At 33.1% G+C, this 14145-nt stretch overlaps 1 protein-coding gene across 1 annotated transcript in view; it reads left to right on the top strand.

Moving 5' to 3' along the window:
• Si (sucrase-isomaltase) overlaps window positions 1–14145 on the top strand; it is a 102850-nt gene that overhangs the window by 38281 nt on the left and 50424 nt on the right. The window contains exons 15-23 of the mRNA XM_023706259.1: window positions 320–491; window positions 994–1110; window positions 3604–3758; window positions 5492–5576; window positions 6321–6377; window positions 7779–7903; window positions 8542–8630; window positions 11716–11765; window positions 13114–13284. Coding sequence (XP_023562027.1) covers window positions 320–491; window positions 994–1110; window positions 3604–3758; window positions 5492–5576; window positions 6321–6377; window positions 7779–7903; window positions 8542–8630; window positions 11716–11765; window positions 13114–13284 — 1021 coding nt within the window. The remainder of the gene's footprint in view (window positions 1–319; window positions 492–993; window positions 1111–3603; window positions 3759–5491; window positions 5577–6320; window positions 6378–7778; window positions 7904–8541; window positions 8631–11715; window positions 11766–13113; window positions 13285–14145) is intronic.

Here is a 14145-nt window from a genome sequence, read left to right as displayed (position 1 = left end):
ATGTGGTGCTGGGGATCGAACCGCGGTCCCTGTGCTTTGCCAAGCTTGTTCCAAGTAGGTGCTTTAGACCACTGAGCCATCTCTCCAGCCCCAAGTGTCATTATTTATAGCATAAATAGCAGTTTAAGTATAAAACATAACATAAATAGAATAACATATATAGCAGGTAAATACAAAATTGATCTAAAATTTTGATCAAGTAATTCTAAATGGGACTTAGCTCTGGGAATAGTTAGATATTTTAAATTAAGATTTTTAGGTAACATATGTCAATTTATTTTTAAAGTAAATCTTACCTATATATTTGGTTTTATTTTAGAGCTGTGGAAAAAGTATTTCCCAATAAGAGAAGCTTTATTCTTACTCGATCAACTTTTGCTGGAAGTGGCAGGCATGCTGCCCACTGGTTGGGAGACAACACTGCCTCCTGGGAGCAAATGGAGTGGTCCATCACTGGCATGCTGGAGTTTGGCTTGTTTGGAAATCCTTTGGTAAGGCAGTCTAGTGCATATAAACAACCAAGTCTTTTTTTTTTTTTTTTCCTTTCTTTTGAATGCTGAACTTCTAAGTCAGCAGCCTTGGTAGCAGGCCTTCTGATCCCGGCTGCAGGCTCCACTCTAGCACATAATGTTCAATGTCCCATTGTCTTTTTATGGCCTGTTTAGTTCTGAACAGACCCAGAGCAAGAGAAGGCTTTGCAGCAGGTCCAGGCTGCTGTTTAGGTTCTACCTTGCGGGTCACATGATCCAGGAGATCCAGTGCTACTTGAAGGGTCTGTGGCAGATAGGAAGTCTAAGAAATGTGCCAAATGACAGTAAATGGAAGCACGTAAAATCATGTGGTTAGAGGCAAGGATGGGTAAGAGTGGGAAAAAAGAGGTATTAAATTACAAAGTACAAGAGAAAAATAAAGAGGTTATAAATAATGCTAATTAGTTGTGGGATGAAATTTGAGAATGTTAACTGTATAGATGATAAAATATCTGTTATTTAGGTTGGGGCAGATATCTGTGGATTTGTGGCTAACACTACAGAAGAGCTTTGCAGAAGATGGATGCAACTGGGAGCATTTTATCCATTTTCTAGGAATCATAATGCTGATGGATATGAGGTTAGTGACCCTTGTTCTCCAGGTTTGTAAAAAAACTATATTTGAATAATGTAATTAAATTTACACCTATAAAATATATTATCTGGAACATTACAGCATAATTTATAAATATTTGAAAGTCCCATTCGCAAGGCCTAAACTTATTTTTGAATATAAAAAGGGACAATACTATATTTAAATCTAAAACGTATACAAATTTGTCCAATTACTACTATTTTAAGTTAGAGCCAAATCTTTTGCGTAAGGATTCCTGGATTCTAACAATGTGAATTCCCATAAACTTTTAATTGATAAAAATATACTACTACATTATTTCCAGTTTTGTTTCTATTAAAAACAAAATTTCCAGTTTTTATTTCTTTTTTTAAAAATTTTATTTATTTACTTATTTATTTTTTGACTGGTTCAGCCTGCTCTGAGGGTGGAGCTGGCATGGCATATGGTGCTGGGGATCAAACCGTGGTCCCCTGCGCCTGCCTAAGCTTGCCTAAGCAGGCACTTTAGACCACTGAGGTATCTCACCAGCCCAGTTTTAATTTCTTTTAAGAAAAACACTTATAAAGCAATTTGATTCCAGAATCTTTCTATAATATACAATATTAAAATAAACATGTCAGTATAAAAAGAAACTAATACTCTCAAAACATGTGTCTAGATTGGTAGCAGCAGCAGTACAAAGAAATACAGTACAGAACTATTCAACCATCCTTGAATTCCATGTGTTGTGGGTTCTTGTAAGCTTTAGGGGACACGTCCCCAGGCACCATCACTGTCACCACTATCAATGCCATCATGATTATCATCAGCAGCAGTGGGAGGCAGATCTCTTTAAGGCAGGACTTGAGCTTGTGGTCCTCTGCCTCAGCCTCTCTAATCATCAGCATGTTTTGGGGGGAGAAATGGCAAAGCTTAACTAAACCAGTAAGTTAGTGTAGCACATCTCACTTGAGAAAGTGTTGAGTGCTCACCCACTAGTTGCTGCAAAGCCTTAGTTCTGCTTGAGAAGAAGACAACTTCTCAGTTCAGATTGCAAGGGGCCACAGTAGAACAACATTAAAGAAGCAAAACAATTGGCTGTTAGTCACTTCCTAGTCCACCCAGATGATGCTTTTTGAGCATGACCTGCTTAAGAGATCCTGATACAAATTGCATTATATATTTTCTATTTATTTCAGTTCTTAAAAAAAATCTGAAAGAACTGATCTAGTCTGTTAGAGATTTACTGATGAAATATTTGGAAAGAATAAAGAGGGAGGCACCTTGGAAAGCAGTGACAGACTTCAACCCAAAATTCTGGTCTCTGCCTTAGAAAGCTGAGAAAAAAAGGCGGTTTGGTGCTGAGATCATACAGCTGTTGTATTATTGGCTGTTTGAACAATGTGACAGATAAATTGAGAAGTTATTCCAAGACATAGTTAACCTCTGGAGACTGATGCATCCTTTGGAAAAGACTCTGCATTGTGTTGCCACCATTCTCATTTAATGGCTGGTAGACAAAGGGAAATGTGATTTTCAGTGTAAGAAGAGGTTGGATCCAAAGAGGTGGTGGATGATGTCCTCAGTAAATTTCATGACCAATCCTATTGCATCGGGTTTCTCATTGCAGTGCATGTTGGCTAAGGAAATCAATTTTTCTGGCTCCTTAGTTGAGCTACTGGGCTTAGTACGGATGCTTTATTCGGTGTTATATCTGGGGTCTGGCCAGCCAGCCCTACTTCCTGTGGGCTGGGCCCAGTCAACTAACTGGTTCTAATGGTAATGGACAGCCACAGACAGCAAATTCTCTCGGAAACACATTTTAAGCCTTTCTTTGAATGTGTCATGTGACGCAATGTTGGCACTCAGCTGAGCATAAAATCAAATAGTGGACTGGCATGCTCTACCTTTGGTTATAGGTGAAGAAAAGTGACATAACAAAGGCTTTAAGTAGAGGGAACATGAAAAAGTGGAGACTATAATTCATTCTATCCAATCTAACAGGTGAAATTTATTTTGTTAATTTGTTAAATCTTTTCTGGTTCTGTATCAAATGGCTAAGTATTTCCTTAAAATTTTATGAGAACATATGACTAAATGGAAACACAAAAACTAAAAATACTCAGGCATTCTTGAAGGAATAGGGGTAAATGTAAGTTTATAGGCAAACAGACATTTATACAATTGGCTTTCACATATTTGCTACAGGGTCTCACTGCATAGCTTGGCCTTGTAGTGATCTTCCTGTTTTCACCCTCCCCAGCTCCGGGACTACAGGCGTGCGCCACCAGGCCAGCTCTCAGTGGCTGGCTTAGCACTCCCAAGAGAGGGGCCAGTGCAGCATGTAGTGCTGGGACTCAAATCCTGGGGACTGTGCTTGCCTAATCAGGCACTCAGTCCACTGAGCTATCTCACAGGCCCTTACAATTGGCCTTTAAATCAACTGAGGAATGCACCTATGTTAGTTTTCATTCTTATTTTCACTTTCTTATTTTCACATTTCTTTTTATCCCATAGCATCAAGATCCTGCATTTTTTGGACAAGATTCACAGTTGGTTAAGTCATCAAGGCACTACTTAACTATTCGCTACACTTTACTACCTTTTCTCTACACCTTGTTTTATAAAGCTCATGTGTATGGAGAAACAGTAGCGAGGCCATTTCTTCATGAGTGAGTACTTTATTTTTATTTTTTAAAGAATACAAAATGGTAAAAAAAATAGAAGTGATATAAAATTTCATTAAATAAAGTAATAGGAATTTGCTTTTGAATGGTTGTTGTATTGCATAATATTATCTTCAAATTAGTTGTTTAGATTACCAGATATAAACCTGAAAAATTAGTTTAAATAGTTGCAAGAGGGCTAGCCAGATAGCTCAGCTGATTAAAGCGCCTGCTTAGGCAGACACAGGAGCTGGGGGTTCAATCCTCTTGCATGCCATACTGACCCCATCCCCACCCCTGGGGCATGCTGGGACAGCGATTGAGATTTGGCGTGGTGGCACACTCCTGTAATCCCAGCGCTTGGAAAGCTAGAAACAGGAGGATCACTGCGAGTCCCATCTGTGCTGTGAGACCCTGTAGACCTTGTACTAAATACATAAAAGCATTACAAGAAATTAAAAAGAAGAATAAAAGATTTTTAAAAATAGGCATTAAATATTCCTTTCAATAGACCAGCAGAAATCAGCCACAGAGTTATGCAAACTACTCTGCATGTATACATGAATGTATCTTTTTTCTTTTTTCTTCTTTTGTTCTTTTCATCATCCTCACTTTTCCCTCCCATTGAACAGATACTTTTCCAAGGAGTGTATATTTTATATAAAAATTATGTTTTAAAGTATAGTCAGACATGTATTTAGACTAATGGAGATAGATCAAAGTATAAAGGCTATCTGCGCTATATATTTTTTATATTTGAATAAATATTTTAATGAATTGTATAATGAATGTACTATATACAATTTGGGAGAAAGACAAAATTAAGATAGAAATGTGAAAATGAATAAAACTTTTAAAATTTTTCTGACATGTTATATCAATTTTTCTTATAAATTGATTACATCTAGAATTACTGAAAATTATTAAAATGATTGTAAAATCATCTATTTATAAATTGAGTGCAGCATTGTTTTAAAAAAGTGAAGTGTGCTTTATCTATTGTCAGATAGTACAGAAATTCTAGAAATTACTAAATGACAATTTCAAACCTATGTCAAAACTCAAATTGTATAATGAAAAATTTGAAAAGAAGAAAGTGAAATATGAACAATTTCTCTGCTTTATGAACAAATCGTATAGGAGAAAAGTAGGATAATTGCTACAGATGTCTTTTGGAAAAAGCTAACAAATAGCTTCTCTCTTGCATGAGCTATAAGAAAAGGCACTTATTACAAAGACAGTAGACAAGACCCAACCAGGAATTCCCTTGTGAAAGTACAGAATGGAAGAAAGAATGAGACCAAGAGGGCTGGACACCAGCTTCATGGGAGGCCCCTGCCCACTTTATTTTGGGTGTTGTGTGCATCACCAAAACTGAAATGCTTATAGCACTGTTCCTCATCATTTTCTCTATGCCAGGCATACAAAATGAATTTAGCTGTAGTGTTTAAAACTTAGTAAATATTTTCGTCTTAAAAATAAAAACAACCATGTTACCTATGCTAGATGCTTTTAAGTACAGAGCTAAAGACCTCACCTTTTCTTCCCCTTCCTCCCTGCATTCTGTCCTCCTTTACACTTTCCTTCATAAAAATGTAAGAAATACTCGTTCAAAATGATGTATTAAAGAAGTAAAATTGAAATTAATAATAATTCTTGTGGAAAACTTGAGAAGGTAAATCAAAGAATTTATGATATATTAATTTTGTGTTGTTATTTCTCATTGTTATTGTTCTTAGGTTTTATGAGGATACGAACAGCTGGATTGAGGACACTCAGTTTTTATGGGGCCCTGCTCTACTGATTACTCCAGTTCTGAAACAAGTAGGACATACAGATTTAATAATTTCATTTTTAAGGGAATCAGTGTAACTAAATTCATGCTTTAATTTTGAAGCATTGAGGTAATAATGTTGCTCAAAGGACTGTTTCAAGCTGATAAACAGCAAATTGAATTCTAAAGTGGAGAATATATATTTAAAATTAAAACAATATTAAACATATTTAAGCAAGCTAAATATATTATATGGAATAAAAGTTAAAGAAATTGAAAATATTAGTGTTTTCTGAAAAAGACTTAAATACTTAATCAAAATTAAATTTTATGGTAGTACCAAGGCAAGGATTTCTAAGTATGTAAACATAAATATTCAAATTTTGCTGAGTTTGAACTAGAAGGGAACTCAAAATCCATTAGTTGTTAGAAAATATTGAAAAAATAATAGAATAGTTATATAGTTCCTGTTTTAAAATGCCCATTTGTCATGGAAGTATATGGAAACCATCATGTGTGCAATCACAATGAGAAAGTGATTTGCAGTAGTACAGAATGTGGATTCCTTATTGGCTTTTGAGATACATACATAGATACATATGTGTGTATATGTGTAAGTATATTTTCTTATTATCAATTGGAAATACTGGATTGTAGCAACACAGATAAAGGGTTTTTCCTCCCTCTCGATAAGTATATATAGATTAATAAAAATTGAGAATAATTTTTGTGAGCAATTAATATATTTTAAAGAATAAAATATATTTATAACTTTTGAATTGCTTTGATTATAGGGAGCAGAAACAGTGAGTGCATACATCCCCGATGCTACTTGGTATGATTATGAAACTGTAAGTAGCTTTAATATATTTATGTACTTATAAAAATATTGTAGTTTTAAACATCTGTACAAAGAAATTGAATGTAAAACATACAGTATATCTGTCCTCAGGATTCTTGTATGTGTTATACAACATAATATTTCCCAGTGTGAAAACTAAAAGTTGTTGCAAATATACTAACTGCCGAATATGAACTTGACTTTAATATAAACTTACATCCTTTAATATAAAGAGACACTATTGACTTAAAATGAAGCAAAAATAGTAATTTTAGGAATGACAACTTATTTTTTTATGTTTTCCCTGTTTTACATATTTGTCTTATTGCTAGAGAAATTGAGTCAAAATTTTGGTGTTATATTTTATATTGAATATTTGTGAAAATATTTTGATTTTTAACTTTGAGAAGGTAAAATATGAACATTCACAGACAATACATTTTTTCTCAGTTGAACAATGCCTCTGGGGAAGTAGTCATTATTTCATATATTACTTATGTTTGGTAAGAAGATCCTTTATTTTTACACGATGACTTTTTTAAAAAGTAAGAAACACTGTAGCTGTTTTGTTTGTAGGCACTCTTTCTTGTATTTGCCCTTTATATGTTATTTTTTCTGTGAGGTTATGGGATTGGCAATGTGATACTTTAGCACATGCTGTGTACATCGTACACTGGTCAGATCCAAGGGACATTCTTCTCTTTATCATCATTTTCAGCTTTCAGCCTTTGTGTTCTTTTAGTCGTTCATAAAATACACGATGAGTTATGGTTAACAATGATCATGTCGCTGTGAAGTCCTAAAATTTTAATTTTATGTAATTGTATTTCTGTCTTCTATCTAACCTCTGTCATTTCCTCCTCCTGCTGGAGAACAGTGCGAATGCTCCCCATGAAACTGGAAATAGTACTACATTTAATGAGGTGCCTGCTTTCTCAGACTTGCACTCCTGTGTGTGTTTGTGCACTATGCGCCATAACTATCAATGTGGCACCGAAGCCATGAAGCTGGAGGACATATGTTTAGTGAAGCAAGGCAGACAAAAATAGCACATACAGAGCTGCAGTGCAGATGAGAATGCAGAATAGCAACTACTAGAAGAATATTAACTTTAAAACAATGCCTTAAAACAGTGCTAATTAAGATGTACTTATTTATCCTAGAAAGGAAATTAATTTCTCTATGCTTTGAGTTTACATTTTAAGGAAAGTAAATTTATTTTTCTTCTTCTCTGTATGCTACCCTGAAAGAATCATTTATATGAAATCCTTTATTTCAATTCTTAGAAATAGCATGTATTGATTTTGACATGAATTACTCATGGTAAAATGTACTTCAGTGTGCAAATTAAAATTCTTGTGAATAGTATTTAAAAACATCAGCTATAATAAAATAATATTCCAAATATTAGGGTGCAAAAAGACCATGGAGGAAACAGCGGGTTGACATGTATCTTCCAGGAGATAAAATAGGATTGCATCTTCGAGGCGGTTACATCATCCCCACTCAGCAGCCTAACGTGACAACGACAGCAAGGTAAAATAGAAAATTATTGATTTCTATCTTAAATTTGTATTAATAGTTCATCCCTTTGTTAAGAATCAGAAATTAAAGTTTAACATTTTACCCAAAAACATACAATGACAATTTTTAACTATAAGAATCATGGTTATTAATTTGAATTATATATTTATTATCTCTTGATTTAAAAATGAATACTATTAAAATAATAAATAAAAATGAATATTATTAAATTAGAAATTTATCTACAGTGTCAAATTTTATTCATTTACTAGATTCCAAAACATTGGAAAAGATCTCTTAAGTTTTCAAAAAATGTGAAAACTAGTACTTGTTTTACAATTAAAGATAAATAAATTCTTTTTTAAATATATGAATTTTAAAAACATTATTCTCACATTTTTTTCTCTAAAAGTGTTTTGCACATTTTTTTAAAATTCTTTTATTTTATTTTACATACTGAATTTTCTTAGCGTATAAATTATCTCAGCATTACCCTGAAAACAGTATGACAGATTTTCAGTATACACATGCATTCACAAATGCCAGTGCATTATGTTTACACAGAACTACCAATAGGTGAGAATGAAAGGAGCTCATTTACTATGGAAAATTTATTTGTAATCACACATTATGCCTAATTTATTTTATAGTCGTGAGAATCCCATGGGACTTATAATTGCTTTAGATGAAAACAACTCAGCAAAAGGAGACTTCTTTTGGGATGATGGAGAAACTACAAGTAAGTCTCAAAATTATTGTTTTGAATTGTTCATTCTGGTGATGCTTTACTATATAAATTTCCTCAATGATATTGCCTAGCTTTCTGGGTATTTTATGAAATTTAACATTGTTATTTTACACATATATGTTTAATTTTTTGTCTTATTCTGTATTTTTATATGAAAATATTTGGTAACAACTTATATCCTTTATGATGTATTAATACTTGTGAATTAAAATAGTTATTTCCTGATTACATCATATTTTCAATTATGTAAACTGATTCCCTGACTTAAAAACAAAACCACATCATTGTAAACAGAAAGGAAAGTTAGCACAGAAAGCTTCTATTAATTAATATTAAAATACTTGAGGTAAAATATTTCAAACATATTTCCATTATTAAGAGTTTTTAGTTGTTCAGCACTAAACTGAGGAATTCATTACATCAAAAATACAAAACTAAAAATTGAGCCAATTTTGCTCATATGTGTCCAATTAAGCCTTATGAATTATGTGACTAAATTCAGTCAGTAATTTATAGTTTTCCCCATAAATTTAAATTCACCATCCTATTTCTTTAAAATATAGCCCCTACATAAGACTTTCATGTGTGTGTGTGCAAAGATTTATTTTTAGCTTGTATTTTTAACTCACTATTTCTTCAAAGAATTTCCTACATCCCTTTAAATGTGTATGAAACATTAAATATCAATAACATAACACCAAAGAAAAGAAGACTGTATATTTGTGTTCTTCCAATAAGTAGAAAATAGAATCTCTGAAAAAGTTTTGAATTTGTAGCTTTATTTATGAAAATACAGATTTCTTTCAATCTAAAAATAGGAATCAACAATTCTTTTACAAGACTTGTGATATTCATATATAAAGATAATTTTTTAAAATAACATAGTATTTTATCACCATATTTAAAACTTGAAATGATTGTGCAGAACTATCTACTCGAATTAAAAAAAAAATGCTTCTTACTTTGTGATACTGTAAAGGAGCTGAGGGCAGTGTTACAAATACTCCACCACGCTGTGACATGTCCAGCTCGCAGGCGCAGATACTGGAAGCCAGCTATGATTAGACAGCGGGCCTTCATCAGATATGAACTCTGTTCTCTTCCGCTCCTCATTTATCTTTCCTGTGAAGAATATAGTGTTTCATTTTTTTCTTTCTTTTTTGTTCCTCAACAAAATGGTCCTTTATTTATACTTCTGCAAAGTTAGTAACAAGTGACATGACATTGCAGAGTGACTAATAGCTGACCCTAACCAGACAGGATGTTTATCTCAGGACTGACGTAGCTTGCTTTAGGCACAGAGGCCTAGTCCTACCTACATGTCTTTGATCAATTTCTTAGCTTCCGTGACTCTCAACGTACCTCCCCTTTTTTTGTCAGAGATGGGTTGCAGTTACAGGTGCTCTATTTGGAGAAGTATGCAGAGGATAGTTAGAATAGATATACAGCTACTTTCTCTTATTTTATTGAGAAGAAAGGTTTGCACTAATATTTAGACAAGATAGCCTGTCTGCGTCTTGTCCTCTGAATAACTACAAAGAAGACAACACTATGCAGTGTATTAATTATTGTAACCATCCTACTAACCTGTCTTGAAAGTGTTTCATTGCTGTATTATCTTTTTCCTCATTAAAATGAATTAAAAAATAAATAAATTCAAAAAATATATAGCGTTTTGTTTCTTTAACCATTTCCCTGATACCCACACTTCTACCTGCAGAACAGGTCTCTATTGTTTCATCTCTTTATTTTTACAGCTAACAAAAAGGGAAAACATAACCTGCCAAATAAAACTCAGAACTTAGTATCACCTATTTATTGCACCTGTAGCCTTGCCTTTGTTTCTGTGAATTACACTTTTGTAAAAGCACACACACACACACACACACACACACACACACAAACACACACACACACACGTACATGCAATGCACACACAGCAACCTCTTCTATTCACTTCTCCTTCTTTCCTGCATGCTCACCCTTTGTTCTTCCTTAATCACTATGAGTGCTTAGCAGTGAGTCTCAATGAGAGTATGTTCCAAGCACTTCATGCACACAAGTTTAAGAAATGTAGCTTCAGTCACATGTAAATTATTTGTAGTCACCAATCCATGTTGGAATCAAGTATTGTTAGGAACTATGTACAGCATGAGTTTAAGGTTGCTTTTGTTTCTAAAATAATATAAATATACTATAACACAACCCTTCCTCTCCGTTGTAAATGTATATACGTATGTGTGATTTGCATAATTTTTTACATTACTAAAATATAATTTAATTTCTCATTACACATTCTCATTTAATATCTATATTACAATTAGTACTAAAACCATCTGAAAATACAGAACTCTTTGATGAACAAATTTGTAAAGGTAGATGCAAATAGTGAACCTTTAATTCAGGTTCTCATTCTCATATTTTTTCCAAGGAATAAAAGTGTAAATAAAGTAACGTTTATATAGGCTTGTATTTACATACTGTTTTTCTTCAAATTATTTATTCCTAATATTTAATTTTAAAGGCATATTTAAAAGATTTGTTACATATATGAAACAGAAAATATTTTTATCTATTTTCTTCATTAAACTTTATTTTCACTACAAATTAAATTTTTTATCCTTCCCTAACAAATCTTACATCTTGGTTTTTCTCAAATAATTAAAAGAGATAAAGAAAAAAATGAAATAAAATTGTAGCATGCCATTTTTTCCTAAGAAGAACTTACTATTATTTAATTTACTATGTAGAATATAAAGAATAAATATAATTCCAAGTAATAAACTTTAATTTTGTATATATATATATATATATATATATATGTATAAATATTATAAAGTTTTGCTTTCTCTGAACTTCCAGAAATATCCTAGTATTCTGAAAAATTGTATTATCCTGGGCAAGTAGGTACTGACTACTTATATTTAAAAATATCTTAAGATACTTTTTATAGACTGCATAAAATTATTACTATTTTTTACTGATAAACTATATCATTTGAAAAAATTATGGGATATAAAAAAGTCAGAGAATGTAATTACATGTTGATTTGATAATCTTATTTTCTCTATTTCAGATACTATAGAAAATGGAAATTATATATTATATACATTTTCCGTTTCTAATGTAAGTATTTTCTTTAAACATATAGTTAAATGTATATATTAATGGATATTAACAGAAGGTTATTCACTTATGTTGATTATTTTAGGAAGATGTTTACATTTACCTCTAGATTCCAATGAATTTTGATGAAAAATTTTGTTAAATTGCCTCATTTTTGTAATTTAATTTTCAAATTATGAAAAATTGTCATGTTAAAATTTTACATTTAAGGGTATTAGATAACTTTTATCATAAAATAGGTGCTCTGTTTTTTATTTTATTTTTTTTTTCTATTTAGGACAGAATCTATAGGTTCTCACTACTAGATGGGACTCATAGTGATTCTCCTGTTTACAGCTGCCCAAGTGCTGGGATTACAGGCATTGGCCACCATGCCCAGTCTCAATCACCATTTTAGCATGCCCTGGGGTGGGCGGTCCTAGCAGGCCTAGGGATATAACCCCTAATGCCTAAGCAGGTGCTTTAATCTGCTGAGTTATTTGGCTGGCCTAGATTTTTTATTTCTTAAAGTGCAACGTCTGATTTTAAACAAAGTGCTCTAAAAATAACTTCAAAATATTTCAATATGTTAGAGTGAGAATTGTGGATATTGATGAGAGGAAAAACTATGAAAATGTCTTAGCCATATTCTTGTTCCTGGGACACAATACCCGACACCTACAAATTAAAGGAAGAAAGGTGTGTTTTGGTTCACATTCGGTAATAGTTCCAGTCCACAGTTGGCTGGATCCAAAGCAGGTAGCACAAGGTGAGAGTTGGCAAGGGACAAACAGTCTATGTCATGACAGGCAGGAAGCATCCCTCTTGACCACGCCCACCCTAGGCTCCTCCTCCATCCGGCTGCCCTTGCCAGCGTCACTCCCAGCTATCCACCCATTAATGGATCGGTCCCCTGTCACATGCCCACGACCCAGTATCTCACACACCTGACCTGGGTACTTCCCAAAATCCCCGCCTCTAAGTGCTCGAGGATTTGCAGGAGATCCAGATATAAACCAGAACATGTTAAACTATAAATAACTAATAGAGGTGATCTTCACAAACACTGCATTCTTTATATATTCTTTCTTGCCAAAGCGAGATTATTTAACATCATCTCTAAGACTAAAGTTAAGGAGAATAATATGGGATTATATATTTTAATTATTCATAAATAATTTGGCTTATTTTTAAAAAAATCTATGTTATATATGTAAAAAGTATAATAAAAAAAATAATGATTTGTATGCAGAGACCTGGTGGGAAGGGAGAGGTAAATAAATGGATCTTTTTGTTTTTTATATTCTGTTGTTATTTTAGGTCATTATTTGACTTAATGTATAATGCTACATACTCTCTTTTTCACCAGAATACTTTAGATATCACATGCACCCATTCAGCATATCCGGAAGGAACTGCATTAGCATTTGAAACTATAAAAGTCCTTGGTTTGTCAGACACTGCTACTGAAGTCAGAGTAGGAGAAACTGGCCAGCAAATGAGTGTGCACCAAAGTTTCACTTATGATCCTTCCAACCAGGTATGTGTAATCCTTTAACATTTTATTGTTGTTTCTCACATTTAATATTAAATAACTATGAAGGCACTTGGCTTTCTAAGTTTCTTTCTTCCTCCTCACTTTTTGTCTCTTTCTTTTCTCCACCTCAGTTATTTTTTCTACATGAGTTCTTATCTCTATTTTTTTTTTGACACTGAAACATTGGAGACAATTAGAAAAAGGAATAATCAAAGAATGTTTTCTTCCTCTAACAGATGTAACTTTCATGTCAAAGAAAAGAATCATATTTTTTCATTCTGTTCCTTCCTTGAGGGAATAAACATTAATTTCACACCTTGTATGTTGTAGGCACTGTTTCAGGGATTTAAATTTCACAATTCATTAATTCTGTATAGGAACTACTTTTAATAAGAACACTGGCAGGCCTCTTTTTACAAAGTAGGAATCTGAAGTTAACACAAAATACACAGTTTCTTCAAAGACTCATGAGCAGTAGGCGGCAGAACTGAGGCATAAACTCATTGTTCCTTGCACAGATAGGAGTTTTTCACCTGACCTCTGCAATCTACCAAATCTGTCACATCTTGGAGGCCCTGGATAGCTCAGAGGCATGGCATGTTTTTGTCTTTTCTATCATGTTCTTCAAGTAGCATGTAAAAGCCATGACTGATTTCAAAGAACTGCTCCAGTTGCTACACTTTACAAAATGTTGGTTTTAAATTATTCATGGTCAAATAAAAGAAATGGTGTTTAACTTTTTCTTTCTTTCTTTCTTTCTTTCTTTCTTTCTTTCTTTCTTTCTTTCTCTTTCTTTCTTCTTTCTTTCTTTCTTTCTTTCTTTCTTTCTTTCTTTCTTTCTTCTCTCCTTCCTTCCTTCCTTCC

Source organism: Octodon degus, unplaced genomic scaffold (genome assembly GCF_000260255.1).
Source record: "Octodon degus isolate 3935 unplaced genomic scaffold, OctDeg1.0 scaffold00247, whole genome shotgun sequence".
NCBI classification, from domain to species: Eukaryota; Metazoa; Chordata; class Mammalia; order Rodentia; family Octodontidae; genus Octodon; species Octodon degus.
Note: the sequence above shows the minus strand (reverse complement) of the source record. Positions and strands in the feature narration are given on the sequence as shown.